The sequence below is a fragment of the Colletotrichum truncatum genome (assembly GCF_014235925.2).
Source record: "Colletotrichum truncatum strain CMES1059 chromosome Unknown Contig_0001, whole genome shotgun sequence".
Classification (NCBI taxonomy): Eukaryota; Fungi; Ascomycota; class Sordariomycetes; order Glomerellales; family Glomerellaceae; genus Colletotrichum; species Colletotrichum truncatum.
The window spans coordinates 8,272,597-8,290,998 of NW_027222398.1; the positions used below are offsets into that span (position 1 = coordinate 8,272,597).

Below are 18,402 nucleotides of genomic sequence, written 5' to 3' on the forward strand. Positions count from 1 at the left end.
AACGCCTGCCATTTTTGACGACAACGCAATGTTATTCTCATTGTCCTCGTGATCAGTACTTCACCCCAGCCTCACCCTCGAACGAACCGACTCGCTGCTCAAGAACCCTCCTAGCCCCGATCTACTCCCACGCTACTTTGCTCTATTTCTTACTCCTTACGACTCAACAGCGATTTCGAATCCGATAACGTTTACATGGGCAGCAGTATATACATTTGACGGTACAAATAGTGCATAATGTCGGCTAATCCGACAGCGGCGACAGAGACGTCGTCTCTGGCCGCCTCCTTGGCGTCCTCGCTGGCGTCGCTCTCTGCAACCCTTTCCGCTACAGCATCGGCGACTTTGAGCTCCAACGGAACTATCACTACTTCCTCGACGTCCACAACAGAGACGGCTCCTCCAACAAATACCGGCATACAGGAGACTGCAGGCGGTGTTGGTAGCGGTCAGAGATATGAAGGAATGACCCTTGTTGGTTTTCTTACTGCGTTGGCCACTGGTCTCACGATCTTTGCTGTTCAAATTCTCGCCTTTCTTGTTTTACGGAATAAGCTGGCACGTATCTTGTGTGTGCTCCTTGTACCATCCTTCTCGAGAAATATCTGCTGACGATTTTGGTTTTTTTCTTTGGCAGTAAACCCAAGACGTACCTGGTTCCAGAACGTGAAAGAACAGAGACGCCCCCCAACACGCCTTGGAAGTTGGTCAGCACGTTATTAAAATTCGACGACCGCGAGGTTATCAAGAAGTGTGGCCTAGACGCCTACTTCTTCCTGCGTTATCTCAGGACTCTTCTCACCATCTTCATCCCAATTGCCGCTGTGGTTATTCCCATATTAATCCCCCTCAACTATAGCGATGGTCAGGGTCATGACTTCGTTGATGATGGTATCAAAGACAACAACAATACCAGCAACACTACAAACGCGCGGCTCCTCGTTAGGGACTACCTCTACGCCAGAGCCGAAGACACCAACGGTACCGTTGACAAAGTACCGACAGGCCTGGACACTTTGGCGTGGGGAAACGTTGGGTTCAACCACACCAATCGGTACTGGGCTCATTTAATCATGGCACTGTTGGTAATCGTTTGGACATGCACGGTTTTCTTCTTTGAGCTACGAGTTTACATCAAAGTCCGCCAGGATTATCTAACAAGCGCCGAACACCGACTCCGCGCCTCAGCAACGACAATTCTTGTCAATGGCATCCCTTCCAAGTGGCTCACCGAGGAAGCCTTACTTGGTCTATTCGATGTTTTCCCAGGTCAGATCCGCAACATCTGGCTGAACAGGAATTTGAATAAGCTCCTCGAAAAGATTCAACTTCGCGAAAGAGTCCACCTTAGGCTAGAAGACGCCGAAACAGAACTTATCAAAACCGCAAAGAGAAAACAGCTAAAACGAAGGAAGAAGGAGGAAAAGGCTGCCAGAAAGCAGTCGAAGACTAAAGGACCGACCAAGCAGGAGGAAGCTCTTAGGAGACAGCGAGAGGATGATGAAGCTAGAAAGAGAGCGCAGGCTGGTCAGGGCATCAGTTCTGGTGAACACGAAGAGGTCCCCCACGATGTCAGGGCCGTTATGGAAGACGATGGAGACAACAAGTCCAGAAGATCAAGCGTCTCATCCGCAAGTTCCTCTGAAGACGGTAACCGCCCTCAGTCCAGAGGCTTTGGGCTTAGTGTCATCGGCGACGGCTTTACCAAGGTCAGCAAAGGTTTGATTGGGGGCGTGGGCAAAGCACAAAAGGAAATCAAAGATTTTGGCCAGGACGTCGAAGATACTATCGAGACAACCAATGGCTTCGCTATGCTTCACCCTACCAATCGGCCTCGCAAAGTTCAGATCCTAGCTGAAGGGGAGCGACCAGCGACAGCGACCAGCGTCCAGGGTGATGCGGAGCAGCTCCGGAAGTATGCGACCAACGAGACTCACCAGAAGACCCATTCCCGAAACGCATCAGCCGCCACGCAGGAAACTTCAGGCCCCAAGAACAGCTACGAGCCGTTCGGAAATGGCAATACTGTACGAAAGGTTAGCAATCTGGATCATATGTATGACCAAGAAACCCGAAAGTTCTGGCAGTTCTGGAAAGCACCAGCCGGTGGTTACGCGTCACCCATTCCCCAAGGGTATGATCCCGGCGAATACCCATTTAACAGTTCTTCAAAAGAGAAGACCACATGGCAGAAGATCAAATCGTTCATTCCATTCATGGGCGATGACGAAATTGATCCAGTCGAGTATCCCGAGTGGAGTGCGGTTGGCAACGATTATAAGAAGATTCTGGACGATGAAGCAGAGTGGCGCAAATGGGTCAAGGAAAAGGACCGACCAACTCATCGTCTGCCGCGTTGGGGCTTCCCTGACTGGCTTGCTTGGCTCACTTTTGGTCCCAAAGTCGATACTATCTATTGGTGCCGTTCTGAGCTTGCAAGGTTGAACGTCGAGATCGAGGAGGACCAAGCCCACCCAGAGCGCTATCCCCTTATGAACTCCGCCTTCATCCAGTTCAACCATCAGGTCTCGGCGCATATGGCATGCCAAAGTTTGATGCATCACGTGCCAAAACACATGTCCCCTCGAATCAACGAAGTCTCGCCGAAGGACGTGATCTGGGATAACATGGCCATGGCATGGTGGGAAGAATCTTTGAGATCCGGCATAGTCACTGTGGTCATTGCAGCTATGGCTTTCTTTTGGGCTATTCCCGTCGCCTTCTCGGCTTCGATTGCGAACATTGACTCCCTCATACGACAATTTCCCTGGCTCAAATGGATCGAGGAACATGACCGGGTCAAGAAACTTGCTGGTGCCGTCGCCGGTGTCTTGCCCGCCGCTTTGCTCGCTCTTCTACTCATTATTGTCCCCCTGATATTAGAGCAACTGGCACTGTTCCGAGGCGTCAAAACAGGTTCCCAGAAAGCTGAGTTCGTCCAGCGGGGCTACTTCATCTTCCTGTTTATTCAAGTTTTTCTTGTTGTCTCGATTGCATCCTTCTTTGCCGCCTCTGTTGAGGAGTTGTGGAGCAATCTTGAACAGCTCCAGAGCGTGCAGTACATCCTCAAGACGCTGGCTGAAAATCTTCCCAAAGCAGCCAATTACTTCTTCTCCTACATGATGCTGCAGGCTTTGTCTGTGAGCTCTGGTACTCTGCTTCAAATTGGTGCCCTCATAACATGGTACTTACTGGCACGCATTTTTGACTCTACGGCCAGAGCCAAATGGAAGAGAAACACGACGCTCTCCACCATCGCCTGGGGCCAATTCTTCCCCGTTTACACCAATTTTGCCTGCATTGCCTTGATCTATAGCGTCGTCGCTCCCTTGATCTCTCTCTTTGCAGTCCTGACGTTTGGGTTGCTGTGGTTTGCTCAGCGGTATAGCATGCTCTACATCACGCGTTTTGAGACTGATACAGGCGGCGTCTTATACCCTCGTGCGATCAACCAAACATTTACGGGATTGTACGTGATGGAGGCTTGCTTGGCAGGCTTGTTTTTCATAGTGGTGGATGAGCACAATCAACCAAGAGCCACCCCGCAAGGTGTTATCATGCTAGTGGCACTTGGTCTGACAGCGGTTTATCAGATTTCACTCAACTCGTCTTTCTCGCCACTCTTCCGATACCTCCCCATCACGATTGAAGATGAGGCAGTGATTAGGGACGAGGCGTTTCAACGCGCCCAAAATCGACGTCTTGGACTTGTGGATGACGATGAAGAGGATGACGAAAAGACGCCCATGAGGAATGCAAACGATACCAGTTCGGAGCCCCGCGGCATCGAATTGCAAAAGATGAATGACGCCTCCCCTAGACGGAAACCGTCGACTATGCGCCATGTCAAGAACGTCGGTCACTGGGCGAAGCAAGGTGGCAAGAACTTGCGCACCAAGACCTGGAACATGGGTCCATCCACCGTCAAAACCGCTGCCGATTACCGACGTAAGCAACGCGACAAGGACCTAGAGGCTCAACGGGCACTCGGTGACGCGCTGTTTGGTGGGTACCACGACGAAATCGAAGACTTGACGCCGGAGGAGCGTGATGCACTCGTTAAAAACGCGTTCAAGCACTACGCTCTTCGGGCGCGAGCACCTGCGGTCTGGCTTCCTCGTGACGACATTGGGGTTAGCGACGATGAGATTAAGCGGACGAAGGAGTTTAGCGAGCACATTTGGATAAGCAACGAGGGTACCGCGCTCGACAGTAAGGTCAGAGTGGTGTACGGAGCAAACCCTCCCGACTTTTCCGAGATCGACATCATCAACCTATGATGTTTCTTGTTTTTATCTTTAAACGAACACATGCATATACCCAGCCGGCGTTAGGGGGAGTAGTTTAGCATTAAGCAATAGAAGAATTATCATAATCATACATGAATGGTACAGTTAAGATTACAAATCCTCACTACATCGCGTGAAGCCGATATGCCCACTTCATGCGGCTCATGGCCAAAGCACGGACATGTGCAATTCATTGGACGGTCTGACCCAACATTGCTTGTCTTATAAATCATGAAAGGCCAATGACGTGACATACATGGCGAAGATTCAACGATGCAACCTTAATCCGGCGCAGTCAATCTCCATCCCCACCCGCATCGGTTGGGGTAGCGTCCACTACAGTTAACCACACCCCAAACAACCTAACTAACTATCTAAGCTCGGAAACCCCAAATCAAATCTGGGCCAAAGTCATTCAGGTTAAGTATTCCAGGCCAGCCTACATAACAAACACGAATCAAAAATGACCAAGACGGGAAACGCCAAGGCCGTCGTGAACGGTACCACTGTCGCCGAGACGACGGAGTGGGAGGAGGTCGAGGGCAACGTCTACTTCCCGCCCTCGTCGGTCAAGTCGGACGTGCTGCAGAAGACGGACCACACGACGTTTTGCCCGTGGAAGGGCACGGCGAGCTATTACTCGCTCAAGGTCGGCGGTGAGTCGTGTCTCGTCTGGCCGAACGCCCATCTGTCGTTGCCGTCGCATGTGACTGACTGGCTGACCGGGTGATTATTGCTTAGATGACAAGTTGGACAACGCGGCTTGGTACTATCCTACGCCCTTGGACGCTGCCAAGGAGATTAAGGGCCATGTTGCCTTTTGTAAGTTCGGTTGCTACCCTTTGGGGCTTTCGCAGTTTGGTTTGCGTGTATTGATGAGTTGTTGTAGACAAGAGCAAGGTTACTGTCACTGTTGATTAATTAAGTGGACGAGAATCGTGAGCTAGGTTGGAATTTGTATGTGCAGCCTGTCCTACAACGAAACAATTGTCATATTGTGGTTTCACCGATCGGAGAGGCAGTCACTTCAGTTGGTGACAGAAATGCTGCAACCAAGAACTTTTCATGATCATTCAGTGGACCAGGGTATTCCTCTACATAAGCCGTGACGTAAAGAAAACTCGGGCTAGACCCCTTAAACCTCGACAATCTCATTGTCGTCGTCTTCAATCTCCTCAACTCTGGAGCCATTCGTCAGCTGCTTCGTGTCCGACCCATCCTCGCCCTCAGCCGGCGCCTCATCTCTCATCAGAACCTGGACCAGCCGGTCGCAGGCATCCTTGACGCCATCATCATTGACGCGTGAGTGGGTCTCACGGATGATAGGGTAGACTTTGACTCTTCTCATCAGATCGCGTGCCTCCCGTGTTGTGGTGAGCAGCAGCAGTGTCTCGAGGTGCGTCTGGATGATCCGTGGGTCCGAGTCGCGCTTCTTATCGGGGGGCAGCAGTTGAAGGTCGGGCAGCATGCCCATCATGTCATCCTCGTCGTACTCCTCGTTGCCCGTCAGGGGAAGAAGGATATAGGGAAGGATATCGACCTCATCCTCATCGAGGAAGGTGGAATGGAACTGGATTTCAAAGGCGACGTTCTTGATGGTGCTTGCAACGCCCTTCCGACGAATCTCAGATTCGTGCTCAGTGAAAACCTTGAGCTTGGTAATAGGAATGACTTCATCATAGTCTTGCCGTGTGACGAAGTGCTGTCGCACTTCGGCGTGCTTGGTGAGATCAGCGAAGAGGTAGGCCAGGTAGTCGTAGTCCGCGTCCTTGTTGTAGCCCTTCTCCTTAACGAAAAGGTCGATAAGCTGGTTAAGCACGAGGTCGTTGGACTTGAGCTCATCGGGAGGAGTCTGCTTCCTGGTCACAATGGTTTTAAGACCATCCCACTTTGCCATGTTGGCTAGAAGCATGGCCATCAAGTTGGCGTTTGGCTCATTTGGTTTCTAAGAGTGGTCAGCCGCCGCCATCTCGCGGAAATGCTTATTAGATGCACTCACAACTATAAGGTCCACAAGAACTCCAATAAACTTGTCATCGGTAGCAACATTTTCCAGGACATCTTGTTCAGCTGTGAGGTTGACGAGAATTGTGAGGACATGTTCGGCAATTTTCTAAAAATACGAATGAGTGCCCTGATTGAGGTGAAGACGCCGCCTGGTAGTGGCTTACAGGATGATCTTTGACTAAAAACTTGAGGTGCTTGACGGGGGTCAGGCCCTCTGTCTTAAAGATGGCTGGCTGCGCTTGGGAGTAGCCAACAAGGTTCTCAGCGGCAACTTGTCTGATTTGCGGGTTGGGATGAGCGATGAAGCCCACGAGCTGTCATGTCATGAGATGAGTTGACTCTACCCCGCCGGGGGAACAGATTCATACCTCCTCGAGTTCTGTCGGCATTTTGCGAGAATTTTAAGGTGATTTTCAGTGAGATAGGTAGAAATGCCACAAGATTACCAACTTTTTAAATGTTGTTCCAAGCAAGTTGTCTCGCTCTCGTTGTAAGACAGACCGGGAGAGTCACTTGCAGAAGCTTTTTGGTGGGGTGTTATGGCGGGGCACTCGCTGTGGTGGCCGATGAAGTCAAGGCCCAGGGGTTTGATTGGTCTAACGCTGTACATGGCCCACTAAAAGCCGGTCCAGGGTTCTGGGCACTAATCAGGCGCGGGGCAAATCGATAAGAAAATCAAAAATTTCCCAGGCTCACAGAAAAAAAAAAGAGGGCGACCGCCAATCCGCCCGACGCTCTCCGCCACGACCATTTGTGTTCAATCAAGATCAAAATGGGCAAAGCGACCACCCCGACCGACCGCCAGGCGCGCAGACACAACCCCCTACAGGATGACATCCTGGCTACGGGCCCTTTGAAGAACAAGATTGGGAAGAAGAAGAAGGGCAAGAACAGCGACGATGAGGACAATGGCGACCATTTCGTCGACGCGACCCGGAGTCGAACCATCTTGAGGCTAGGCCGAGAACTGGCTGATGAAGATGCTCCTGCAAAGCCGGAGGCTTCAGCGAAACCCAGCGTTGACCTTTTCGGCATCGAGTCGCGATATGGCGCCGACGTTGACGGTGACGAGCAGACATACGAAGATGAGGAGGCTTGGGGTGACGAAGATGAGATTGTGGAGGAGGTTGAGATCGACCCTGAAGATCTCGAGACCTATCGCAAGTTTCTCCCCGAGGCTGATGAGGATCCCGCAGCTATGCTGAACCAGGCCGGCTGGGGAAGCAAGGGCGCTGACGAGGATATGGCCGGCGGCGGCACCAACCTGACAGAGCTTATCCTCGAGAAGATTGCGGCGCATGAGGCTGCGGAAGCTAGGAAAGCTGCCGGTGTCATGCCTGTGGACGAGGACTATCAGCTTCCTCCCAAGGTCATCGACGTGTACACAAAGTATGTGGTTCAGCCAATGTTGGTTGGATGAACTCATCGCTAACGTTCGGTAGGATCGGCCAAATTTTGTCGCGATACAAAAGCGGTCCTTTGCCAAAGCCTTTCAAGATCCTGCCCACTCTGCCGCATTGGGAGGATATCATCGAGATTACGGAGCCCCAGAAGTGGACGCCCAACGCCGTGTACCAGGCGACGAGGATATTTTCTTCGTCCAAGCCTACTGTGTGCCAAAAGTTCATGGAGATTGTCGTTTTAGACAAGGTTCGCGAAGACATTTATGAGAACAAGAAGCTGAACGTCCACTTGTTCAATGCACTCAAGAAGAGTTTGTACAAGCCTCGGGCATTCTTCCTGGGCTTCTTGTTTCCTTTGCTCTCTAGCGGCTGCACTGTTCGCGAGGCGCATATCGTCTCTGCTGTCCTCGCTAGAGTCTCAGTTCCGGTGCTTCACTCTGCAGCTGCCTTGAAGGGTATTACCGAAATGTGCGTAGTATTTCCCAAAGATATTGATAAAAAGAGGCTAACATAACGACAGTGCCGCCCAGGAAGCATCTGCGGGTACAGAGGGCGGAGGAGCTGCAAACATCTTTATCAAGACTTTGTTAGAGAAGAAGTACGCGCTTCCGTACCAGGTCATTGATTCATTGGTGTTCCATTTCCTGAGGTTCAGGAGCGTCGACCCTGCGTCCATCAAGGAGGGCCAGTCGTTCTCGGGAGACATGGTCAGGTCGCTGCCCGTTGTTTTCCACCAGAGCTTGTTGGCGTTTGCCCAGAGATACAAGAACGACCTGAGTGAAGATCAGCGTGAGTCACTTCTTGACCTGCTCCTGTCGCACGGCCATGTTGCTATTGCTCCCGAGATTAGGAGGGAATTGTTGGCGGGTAGAGGAAAGGGCGTTGCAGTCGAGCAGCAAAATGCAGCTTTTGACGGCGATGATACAATGATTGTGGACTGAACGAACTAAAAATGGGACATGGGAGTTGGAGCTTGGCCACCCCCTGGGCATTAAAAGGCGTTAGCAGGTCTGAATTTGATACCCGCAATCCTAATCGAATGGATTCTGAAATCTTGCTTTGCCAGTGTACGGTTCCTTCCCTCGGGTATCGGATATGGTGCGCTCCCTTGCCCTGAGGTCTTTAGAGGCAAATGCCCGAGCACCTGTTGCAGTTTTCTTTATCCCCTCCCCATTTGTTACTTCTGAATCCGGCATGATGTAAATTGAAGGAGGCGGCTTTTCTTGTAGGAAGGTACGTGATGATTTAAGGAGTGATGTTGGTGGCACAAAACTTACTGGATGGCTTCCCGCCCAAACCTCGAGGACTTTCGTGTCCGCGAAGACGTCCTAGCGCTCCAACCTAATACCTATTCCATTGCATTTATCCGCCTGTTCCTCATCATTTTTATCAATCCCACGTATAATCAGATCCTAAAGCATGGCACATGCTTCAATGGTTAGTAGTAGTGGTGAGGTGATGGCACGCCGAGGATCGGGGTCTGAACCTCCCGGATGTGCTGATTCTTTCTCGAGCTCCCTCAAGGTTCGCAGAAGATCGTAAGAACGTTGCAGAGGCAATACCACGCATACAAAACTAAATAAATTCCTCGCAGTTCTTCTTCGCAGACCTTGCCTGAATCCCAGCGAGGTACGCAGAGGCTATCATTCAAGACTGCTCTTCGGCTCATTATTCCCAACGGATCCTCAGACACACCTGGTGACAGCTGGGATGGCTCTAGCACACCTAAGCCAGCGTTTGAATGTGAATACTTTGGAAAGCAGGCGCCAAATATATCAACATCACACATCGCACCCCAGTCGACGCCCAGCTCCATGGCCACCGGACGAATCGCAAACGAATCACCATTAACAACACGACGAAGATCCATTTTTGATCCCCCACGGTCTCCCAAGGACGGATTCGAATAGGTATGGTTTCCTGAAGGATACTGGGCGGAACGCGAGATCGCTCAAAAGGCTCCACGCAAGAACAGTGGCACCAAACTTTGGAATTGGGCAAAAAGTTCGAGCAGGCTTCAGCGTTCTGCTGCCAGCGAACCGGACCTAGCACCTTCAGATCTTGGTTTCTTTCCCGCACCAGCCTTCCTTAACCCTATAAGTCCATCGTCCGAGGAGGCTCTCGTACTGTCTCTACAAAACCCGCGTTCCCGTAATCATGCAAGAGGCGGCAACAACCAATTGCCCAGCGTCTCGCAGACCTTGAAAATTTCTGCCTCACATGTTGAGGAAATCCAGTCGTTTCTTGACCCTTTCAGATCAGCCACGCCTCGCGACAATCGGCATGTTGCAGCGTCGATGACTCATGAGCGTAAGGAAAGCAGCATTTTTGCCATCTTCAAGACCAAGGTCGTAAGAATGGATTCATACAGCCTCAATGTGTTTGCTTTCTAACCGAAGACAGAAGAATGCGTCTAAACATATTGACAGAACGTCTACCCCAAAGCAAGGTAATGGGGCTTTGAAGAACGCTATAAGCCTGCCAATTCCCAAGAGTCTAAGCTGGGTAATGAGTAATGAAGCAAAGACAAGTCCAAAATTTGGGGCACGATGGTTTGGCAAGGCGCCCTGGTATAGGAAAGACTCCGGTGACACTATTGACAGTGTCTCGAGTTCCATTCGCGAAGTCCTAGCTGGAAGAACGCCGCCTGTCACTCCCAATCCTGAGGACTTTTTCAGTCGTAAGTCATCACTGCTTTACTACGTTTCGTACTGATAAATTAACCAGTAGTCTTTAGGCCAGTTGGAATATAGCACGAGTCCTTACCCGGCGGGTGTGAGTTTTGTCGATGATATGTGCAATAGCGGTCATAGTAACCAATTGAACAGGAGGCAACGCGTGTGAGAACTCCACCTGTGCACAAAAACGCCGTTGACGGAACACCACGAAGCTTCTTCTCAGATGTAGTACCACCGGGAGTGGGAAATGACACCTGGAACTTTGGACACTTAAAAAGTTCCGCGGAAGAAGAGCAACAACAGAACGGTTGTAAGAAGAATGTTCTAAAAAATTCCAAGGAATGGTGGGAGGTGAAGAGACGAACACGGCCGAAGAAGGCTCTCCCAGGCCCGCAAGCTTTCCAATTTGATATCCCTGAGCACCTACCAAGTAGTCCGATATGCCCTACAAATATTCTGCATCCTTCCGGTGGCAAAGGATTGTGTGTTTATCATGGACGTAGAAGGACCAGCTCTGCGCTCAGAGTTGAACAAGCCGTAGGCGAGAGACGTCAAGGCTCTGAAGTGTCAATTACATCGCAGAATAGCGAGGTGTGAGAGATTGCGCTGTATGCATAGTCGTATCCTGGGAGAAGACCGTTCCTATCAATATTACTTTCAACCTAAAATCAATTAAGAAAAGCATAAATTTTTCTGAAAATAATACGAAAAAGTACGAGAGAAAGCCCAGCATATTGGAAGTATCCCTCAACATGGCATATCTCAACTCAGTGAGAGAGCGGCTTGATTGGGCTCTTTTTATGGTGGCGCAGCAAGTTGGGGCCAACTGTGGCTGGTGCATAGCTCGAGCAGGAACTGACGAGGCTGGCCTAGAACCCCAAAATTCGAGGCTGCCATCTCTCCATCGCGATTTCCTGTCGCGACCAATTCACCTCAACTCGATCCTTCGAAATCTTCGTGTGCGGAAAGAAGCTCCAGAATTACTTGGAACAGCCGATTTCCTGCAATCATCCTTGAAGTTCTCACGATGGCTGCTGTTGAGCAGGATCCTCTGTTTCTCCTGCGCCAGTCGATCGCATCCAAACGACCTGCAGTCCCAACAGCATCCTCTGACGCCTCAGCACCAGAAGTTCCCCTTTCGAAAGCTACCCATCTGCGCTTCTCCCAGCCATCCACTGTATCCGTCTCACTTGCAACACCGACGCGCTTCATCTCCAGCGATCGCCCTGTCGACCTACGATCGATCTACTTCGCCTGGCTGAATAAGGATGTCGCCATTCCTGAGTACAATGCCAGCGCGACCCGTCTCAACGAGGAGTTGGGCAACCTCGGTACTGTCCAAAACCTCGCCTTTGTTGAGCGTCTAGATCTTTTCACCTGGTTAGAAGGCGCTAGTGAGGAGAGTGAACACATCAAGCCCCTGGCCGGCGACAAGGAGGGTAAGGAGGGTGCTGGCGCGAGCACTTCCAAAGCCGCTCCGGCCGCCGCATCCAACAGAGCAGGACGCGGGACCCTTGATCCTAGACTGGCCGTCATTTACAACGGAGAGCGCAAGATGGGCGACCGCAACTCCGTGCTGCGTGGTGTCAAGCCTACAGTGAGTTGCTCCTGCTGTGGTTTTTGTTTGCATTTACTGACACAAGTCTTACCAGGACTTCTCCCATGTCCGCAAGCTTGCCGTTCCCTTCATGCAGAAGAAGCCCCACGGCTCCACAAACATCAGTACCAACCCATCCCTTGCCATCAATCAGAAGCCCCCTTCGCGTCGGCCGGACCCTATTATCTTGCTGTCGCCTTCTGCTTCGTCCCTGCTGCGCCTCTCCAACATTCGCTCCTTCCTTGAGCAGGGCCGCTACGTGACTCCCGATGGCGGTGCCGCAGCGTCGAGCATGCTCCATGTCTCACGCGTCATGAAGGAAATAGACCCTTCGCGTCCTATGCGCTTCATTCTTGTCGAAGGGCCTGAGCAGTTCAAGCCCGAATACTGGAACCGTGTTGTCGCAGTCTTCACCACGGGCCAAGCATGGCAGTTCAAGAACTATAAGTGGAGCAACCCGCAGGAGCTGTTCCGCCGCATTCAGGGCATCTTTGTTGGCTGGCGAGGTGAGCAGCCGCCCGACAGCATCCGCGAGTGGGGACACCGAGTAATGCATCTCGGCGTTGACCGCTGGCGTGATGGCACAGGCGCCAGCGAGGCGGCTAGGTTCAGGGACAAGGAGGCGGCAGAGCAGGTTTGGAAGACTATCGAGGCTGGAATGAGGGCCAAGGGATGGACGAAAAGCACTGCACCAACTCAGCTGTAGAAAGGCGAGGTTGTACAGGCAAATCTGCTCGACAGCTGGCGAACGCGGAACTTACGTGTGTTGTAACACGCTGGGTTGAGGTGTATGTATCAACAAAACAGGGCTGGGGAAAACAATTCACAGCGACGGCGTTAAATGGGTTGATTTGCACAAGGCTGAAGAAGGCAGGAATGACCTGGGCTTCTCTACAGCTCTACGGATGGGGCTGAGTTCGGTCTTTGCCGTATTAGACTTTCACGAGGAGATTGAAGAAGGACGGTTTAGGAATGAGATTGTTCGCTTTTGCACCTCTATGTTATCCGCAACTATGACATGAAAGGTGGACAAAGAAGAGCTGTGTCATAGCTGGGTGTCAGGCATTGATCTTTGCTTGCTGGATGGAAATGATAATCTTACAGGTGCACTACAAGGGCAATTGTTTCTCGTGATGCAGAGACTGCCACAGCCAACTAACTTGGGCCATGACGATCTAAACAGTGACACATTCTATGCTATATACACAGGTATGGCAACTTGGAGCAATCTGCTAGGCAGACTGACTTTCACTCAAGGGCCTCAATCACGGGCAGGAATTGAGCCCGACGTGGCTAGTATGATGTTAGAGCGAGTACTTTGCGAGATCTGACTTGTAAGAGTAACGCTTATGGGTCGAACCCACAACCTTGAGATTAAGAATTTTACGCTCTGACGATTGAGCTAGCCTGGCAGGCCATCTATGGTGATGGGGTCATTGGGAAGGTGGGTTTGAGATGAGAACAGCAGCGCCCTTTTGCAGATAGGTTTGCTCTTTGCATCTTGCACAATGGATTGGTGAAGTTATTTCGGAAAGCGTTGCACGGCAGACCAGGGATATAACATACACTAGATGGCTGTATAGATCGTAGCAATGGCTGCTACGTCTCGTGTATCGTGTCGTTGAGGTATCTTGATATGTGACATCATCACTTTAAGTTTGCCTTTACCCCAACATGTATGGCAAGTGCTTTCTCTTTATTCTGTGTGTTTCTTCCAACCTTGCAGCTAGAAGGTTTGAGTATCCCGCCGGTTAATTTGCGTCTGCGGAGCACCGCAATTGAAGGCAGCCACAAACCCTATGGACCACGTACTTGCCGTGTGCAAGGATGGAAGAAGAACCATGGCAAATGGCAATTTTGTCAACACGGTTGGATGTGACAGGCCGAAAATTCAGATAAGATAACTACTACGCTGGCTCTTCTGTGTTCCGTAGTGCTTTACAATGGTTTCACGCCATCGAACGTTGAGTGATATATGCAACCTTTAGGAATAGACAGGAGCAAAAGTATCTTAAACTTTGATGTAGAAATTGTTTGGAAACGTAATCAACAGAACAATCCAAGCTTTGATCAAAACTATCATAGTTTTTGGTATGTCTACTAAGGTCGGTGGACCACTTTAAAGGGGAAGACGGGGCTGGTCGAAAGGGCTTGACATGGAAACGGGCCATAAAGATTTCAGCAGTGACTGATAAGTCTTATTGGTAAACTACGGATCTTCCATTAATGTCGGAATAGGTTCTAGAGCCTTTAGTTGTACTACTCTTGGAAGCAGTTTTGTGAGGAGAGCGGGTTGTATGTCGAGGAACCTGGTTTTCACCTCCTGGACTCCAGGGATAATCTTCGAAATTAATCGCAAGAACCGCACCTCTATTCTATCTTGATATGTAGACAATATCGTTTGTGCCCCGGCGCGCTAATCACCCGAAAAAGGACGGTACAATACAGCATCGGTCACAGCGAAAAATCGACTTTCATAAAAAGACATCGTGAGAAACGTATAAAACCTCTCAAATATGGAGGTTTGAGGTTAAGATGGTAGCTGAGAAAGATCTTGCAGAGGAATTCCAAAATTACTTCCATACGCTTGGCAGCCAGAGGCGGTAGTAACCCTCGGTCTCGCATTAACCGTCAGCAGGTTGGCTACGTTGTTGAACCAGTCACGGCGACATATGATATATGATCATCTTATTGATTGCCAAACACTGGTTTCTTCGGCATTGAAGCATGAGGTTTAACGAAAAATGCCCGAAAGGTAATTAAACCTAAAAGAGGTTATAAGCTGGCAGGAGTCATGGGATAATGATCTCCCTGAGAAGCAGGGAGGGACTTACTTATATTTTGAAGAGTGTATGTGAGCTATACGTGGGGAAATCAGCCTATAATAGAAGCCGCGCCTATGAAGGGCAAGTATCAAGCGGAGAAGCAACAACTGAGACGATGGGCTTTATGCAAGACGTCATCCAGACTTGGTCAACGAGATGATAATAAGCAGGCCAATACAATACATTCGCATTCCAACGACTTAGGATTAGAGTAATATTACAAGCCCAGTATGTTCCACGACAAGCACCGTCCTGGGTATCAAAGTCTCCTTACCATCGTGACAACAGGTACTTCTCACTAGGCTGTAAGGCTTTTTTTTAAATGTTTTCTGTAAAAGATATCATATATAGCGTTGCTCGTACACAAAAGATTATTCCTTTTTTCAGCCATATTGGCCATTTGAAGCCATTATCTTGTATATCTATATCATTGGGATTGACATTGTGATCAGCTACTTCGTACAAGCAATCACGTACCGTATTGGAGAAACCTAACTCCATGTCGCTACAGGCAGAAATCCTTTTAAGACGTCGGAGGCCGCCAACTAGACCGAGTGCAAACCAGCAAAACCCATGGGGTAACCACGCGGTCCGAATACCGATAACCGGCAAACTTCCTTGTTCTCCTCCGGCTAGATTATGTTAACCCCTCTCTTCCGGCCGTGAGAAGCACCGAACGGCATGAAGTCCGATACAAACACCACATACATCCTTCCAATATCAACTGGGGCCGCGATAAGTAGCCTGGCCCGACGATTTGCGCAGTCGGCCAGATGACATCTCGAAATACAGACGTGAAGTCATAGACGCGCAAACCCAGCCTGAGCATCCACATCATCCCACCGCCAGAAACGCAGAAACCATGGAGGTGGCATTCATCTTTGAATCACCAAATCACACAAGTAACATCATCTGTCTGTCAAAGAGAACTCGTGACGAGCGTACATATGCCCATCCCTAATATAGACGCTCGAGAAATCAAGGAGACGAGCGAATTGTCTCGAAAATTCCCCGTCTGTCCTGCAAAGAGCACGGCGTAAGCGGGGCTCTCCCGAACAACAAAACGCATAAGAATGTCGCATCATCAAAAAGACCACAGAAAAACGAAACGCATACTACTCCATCAGATTACCGGGGACAATGCCAGAGTGTTACTACGCGGGTAGAAACGCAGAACTTGGCAAGGTCCTACTTTTTTTTTTTCCCCCTTTTTTCCCTTCTTCTTCTCCATTTCTTCTTGTTTCTTGCGGCCGTCCCGCCAAACACAATCCTCCCCATCGGTTCGTCGACAGGGGTAATAATGTGCATCGGTACGTGACCGATCATATGTGTACATGTATATATATATATATATATATATATGTCAGGATCAAATTTCTCATATACCCTTTTATATATATGTACGCGGGAGGACCGGTGGGATGCCCCCGCAGGCTAGTAGGCCATGCCTCATGCAGTAAATGTCAACCGTTCTATAATACACGAAATTCCCCAAATATCGTTGAAAACTACGCCCTTCCCAAGTAAATAAAAAAACCCATGGCCATTCCCTTTTTCCATATTTAAGGAATGCTGTTCCGTTTTCGTCATGTCTATTATCATCACTGTTGATTTTTTTTTCTTTGGATTTTTCATCTTCCCCGTTTGTGTGCGTGGAAGGTCTCATATCGTCGTGTCCTGTTTCCCATAACAACATTTTGCGCGTTGTTGCCTTTTGTCCCAAGCCGCAACCTCTCACCCTATTTTCAGTATGTATAAGAATGCCATGCAGGCGGCGAGTCAACTCTGACACATGATCAATCATCAAATTTAACCGCGGACATGAGAATTTGGATGAGGGAGACGAAGGAAAGGGCAAGATCAAAGTGATCGTCGTATCATCATGTCGTCTGCCGAGTAGGCGGGAATATCGAATCCTCGAAATGCATCACGAGGAATGACGAGCGACACCGGCTCAATTACCTCGCGCGTGGCAAGGTTCCGCCCTTAACAAAAGGCCAATTCGAAGCTGTCAGAAAGAAGGAAAGGAAAGGAAAGGAAGGAAAAAAGGACAAAGGCGAAAAGACAAACAGAGAAAGACCGGAGAAGAGGGAATAGCCCCCCCCCCCCCCCCCCCCCCCCCCCCTCCCCCCTCGTGGCGGACAAATACGAAGGACGTCTCGACGACTATCAAAAATCCTCGTCCATAAGGCACCGATACCAAAAGAAGGCACAGCAGGCAAACACCCAAAGGGCATTCGCGCTGTGACCACCGGTGATGTGAGCCATATCGATCTGGCGCGGTCCGGGATTGCTCGTCTCGTCCCGGCGGGCTCGCTCTTGATCCGCAAACCTCACGCGGTTATAGAAATCATGAGACGGAGCGTACGTCGGAGGCGGCTGCGACACTACACCACTGCCGCCACGGCGAGAGTGCCGCATGGAGGGAGGCACAGCTTCCATGGGAGGGGTTCTTCTCGGCTGCCGCTCGATGTGTTCAACCCGCGGCACACCTTCGCTCTTGTTGCTGCCGCTGCGGTCACGGCCCGTCACAACACTACGGCCGTCGTCCGAAGAGGCATAAGATGAATAGGTGGAGTACATGGAATAGGCGCTGATACGATGTCGGCCGATGGCGCCGGAGCTACGCTCGCTGTCGCGGGGCTTGATGTCTCTTCCATTGTAGTTGAAGTCTCGAAGCCCGCGCTCGCCGCCATGAGAAGGGACAGGAATAGGAATAGGAATAGGAGGAGGAGCAGCGGCTGGAGGCGGGCCTGGCGGAGGCGGGACCCGTGCCGCCTCGTGTATAGCGAGGCCGGACAGCTCGATCTTCTGCAGTTCCTTGAGCTCAAACAGTTGCCCGGTCGGACGGTCCGTCTTGAGCGATGGCGCCTCGTCAAGCGGAGGCGTGAGAGTTTTCGAGGAGCTCATGACCGGCGGTGGGATTTGGTGTATCTCTCCTCTCGACAATACGGCCAGTACAAAAGGTGGACGAGTGTCGAGAGGAGGGGGAAGAGTGAGGGGAGGGGTCGGTGTGGTGTGGTGTGTTACAAAACCGACTGGAGACACCCCTGACTCGGAGGGCAGCGGTGACGACAGACGCTCAGGGCAGGATGTATTCAATCCAGCAGCGTCTATCCGTACAATGAAGGAGGAATTAGTCTGCCTTTCCACGCTTGGCTTTGCGCGGGGAAAAGACTTGGTCGGCGGCGGTCAACTCAGCAGAGATCAAGGTGCTCCGGAAGGGGTGGAAGTTCAGGTAGCTATTGGGTCCCGAAGCTCCCGACCCCGCGTCAGCCGGTGAAAGTGACCGGTCTGCCCAGGTCACGAGAGCTTCCCGGCGCCGCCACCCGCGATCGAGCGCACGGAGTTTTCGTCCCCACCATCCCACCCCTTTAACGGAACCCAGATTGACTTTGGAGTGTCTGGTCAAGGTTTGCCCTCGCATGTTTTTTGCCTCCCGGTTTTGAAGGGGGAATCTGTTTCTTGGTGCGGACCTCGACGTCCGCAAGAGGTGGGTGCGGTTCAGTGTTCATCGTGTGGCCCTGCTTGCTACGTAGTAGAGTGAAAGTCCAAGTTGCACCTTCATAGTCCGAGGGCTCCCACCAAAACCAAAAAAAAGCT

At 50.8% G+C, this 18,402-nt stretch overlaps 8 protein-coding genes across 8 annotated transcripts; 6 read left to right on the forward strand and 2 right to left on the reverse strand.

The window, feature by feature from the left end:
• Positions 1-237: 237 nt before the first annotated feature.
• On the forward strand, positions 238-4,280 carry CTRU02_202282 (DUF221 domain-containing protein; the record flags this gene model as incomplete). Its single annotated transcript, XM_036719688.1, has 2 exons — positions 238-569; positions 638-4,280. 2 exons carry the CDS (start codon positions 238-240, stop codon positions 4,278-4,280), a joined length of 3,975 nt encoding a protein of 1,324 aa, XP_036588390.1.
• A 472-nt stretch (positions 4,281-4,752) lies between these two features.
• On the forward strand, positions 4,753-5,210 carry CTRU02_202283 (DUF427 domain protein; the record flags this gene model as incomplete). Its single annotated transcript, XM_070204020.1, has 3 exons — positions 4,753-4,945; positions 5,031-5,111; positions 5,179-5,210. 3 exons carry the CDS (start codon positions 4,753-4,755, stop codon positions 5,208-5,210), a joined length of 306 nt encoding a protein of 101 aa, XP_070062602.1.
• Positions 5,211-5,424: 214 nt separating this feature from the next.
• Positions 5,425-6,685, reverse strand: CTRU02_202284 (DNA-binding protein hgh1; the record flags this gene model as incomplete). The annotated part of the gene is made up of 4 exons (XM_036719690.1): positions 5,425-6,234; positions 6,289-6,402; positions 6,461-6,610; positions 6,665-6,685. 4 exons carry the CDS (start codon positions 6,683-6,685, stop codon positions 5,425-5,427), a joined length of 1,095 nt encoding a protein of 364 aa, XP_036588392.1.
• A 383-nt stretch (positions 6,686-7,068) lies between these two features.
• CTRU02_202285 (bystin) lies at positions 7,069-8,640 on the forward strand (the record flags this gene model as incomplete). Its single annotated transcript, XM_036719691.1, has 3 exons — positions 7,069-7,685; positions 7,739-8,167; positions 8,220-8,640. 3 exons carry the CDS (start codon positions 7,069-7,071, stop codon positions 8,638-8,640), a joined length of 1,467 nt encoding a protein of 488 aa, XP_036588393.1.
• A 517-nt stretch (positions 8,641-9,157) lies between these two features.
• Positions 9,158-9,609, forward strand: CTRU02_202286 (uncharacterized protein; the record flags this gene model as incomplete). The annotated part of the gene is made up of 2 exons (XM_036719692.1): positions 9,158-9,237; positions 9,294-9,609. The coding sequence occupies 2 exons, from the start codon at positions 9,158-9,160 to the stop codon at positions 9,607-9,609; spliced, it is 396 nt and encodes a 131-aa protein (XP_036588394.1).
• A 466-nt stretch (positions 9,610-10,075) lies between these two features.
• On the forward strand, positions 10,076-10,974 carry CTRU02_202287 (uncharacterized protein; the record flags this gene model as incomplete). The annotated part of the gene is made up of 3 exons (XM_036719693.1): positions 10,076-10,379; positions 10,437-10,474; positions 10,528-10,974. 3 exons carry the CDS (start codon positions 10,076-10,078, stop codon positions 10,972-10,974), a joined length of 789 nt encoding a protein of 262 aa, XP_036588395.1.
• Positions 10,975-11,404: 430 nt separating this feature from the next.
• Positions 11,405-12,680, forward strand: CTRU02_202288 (RNA polymerase II-associated protein; the record flags this gene model as incomplete). Its single annotated transcript, XM_036719694.1, has 2 exons — positions 11,405-11,974; positions 12,030-12,680. The coding sequence occupies 2 exons, from the start codon at positions 11,405-11,407 to the stop codon at positions 12,678-12,680; spliced, it is 1,221 nt and encodes a 406-aa protein (XP_036588396.1).
• A 4,288-nt stretch (positions 12,681-16,968) lies between these two features.
• On the reverse strand, positions 16,969-17,709 carry CTRU02_202289 (uncharacterized protein; the record flags this gene model as incomplete). The annotated part of the gene is made up of 1 exon (XM_036719695.1): positions 16,969-17,709. One exon carries the CDS (start codon positions 17,707-17,709, stop codon positions 16,969-16,971), a length of 741 nt encoding a protein of 246 aa, XP_036588397.1.
• Positions 17,710-18,402: the final 693 nt, after the last annotated feature.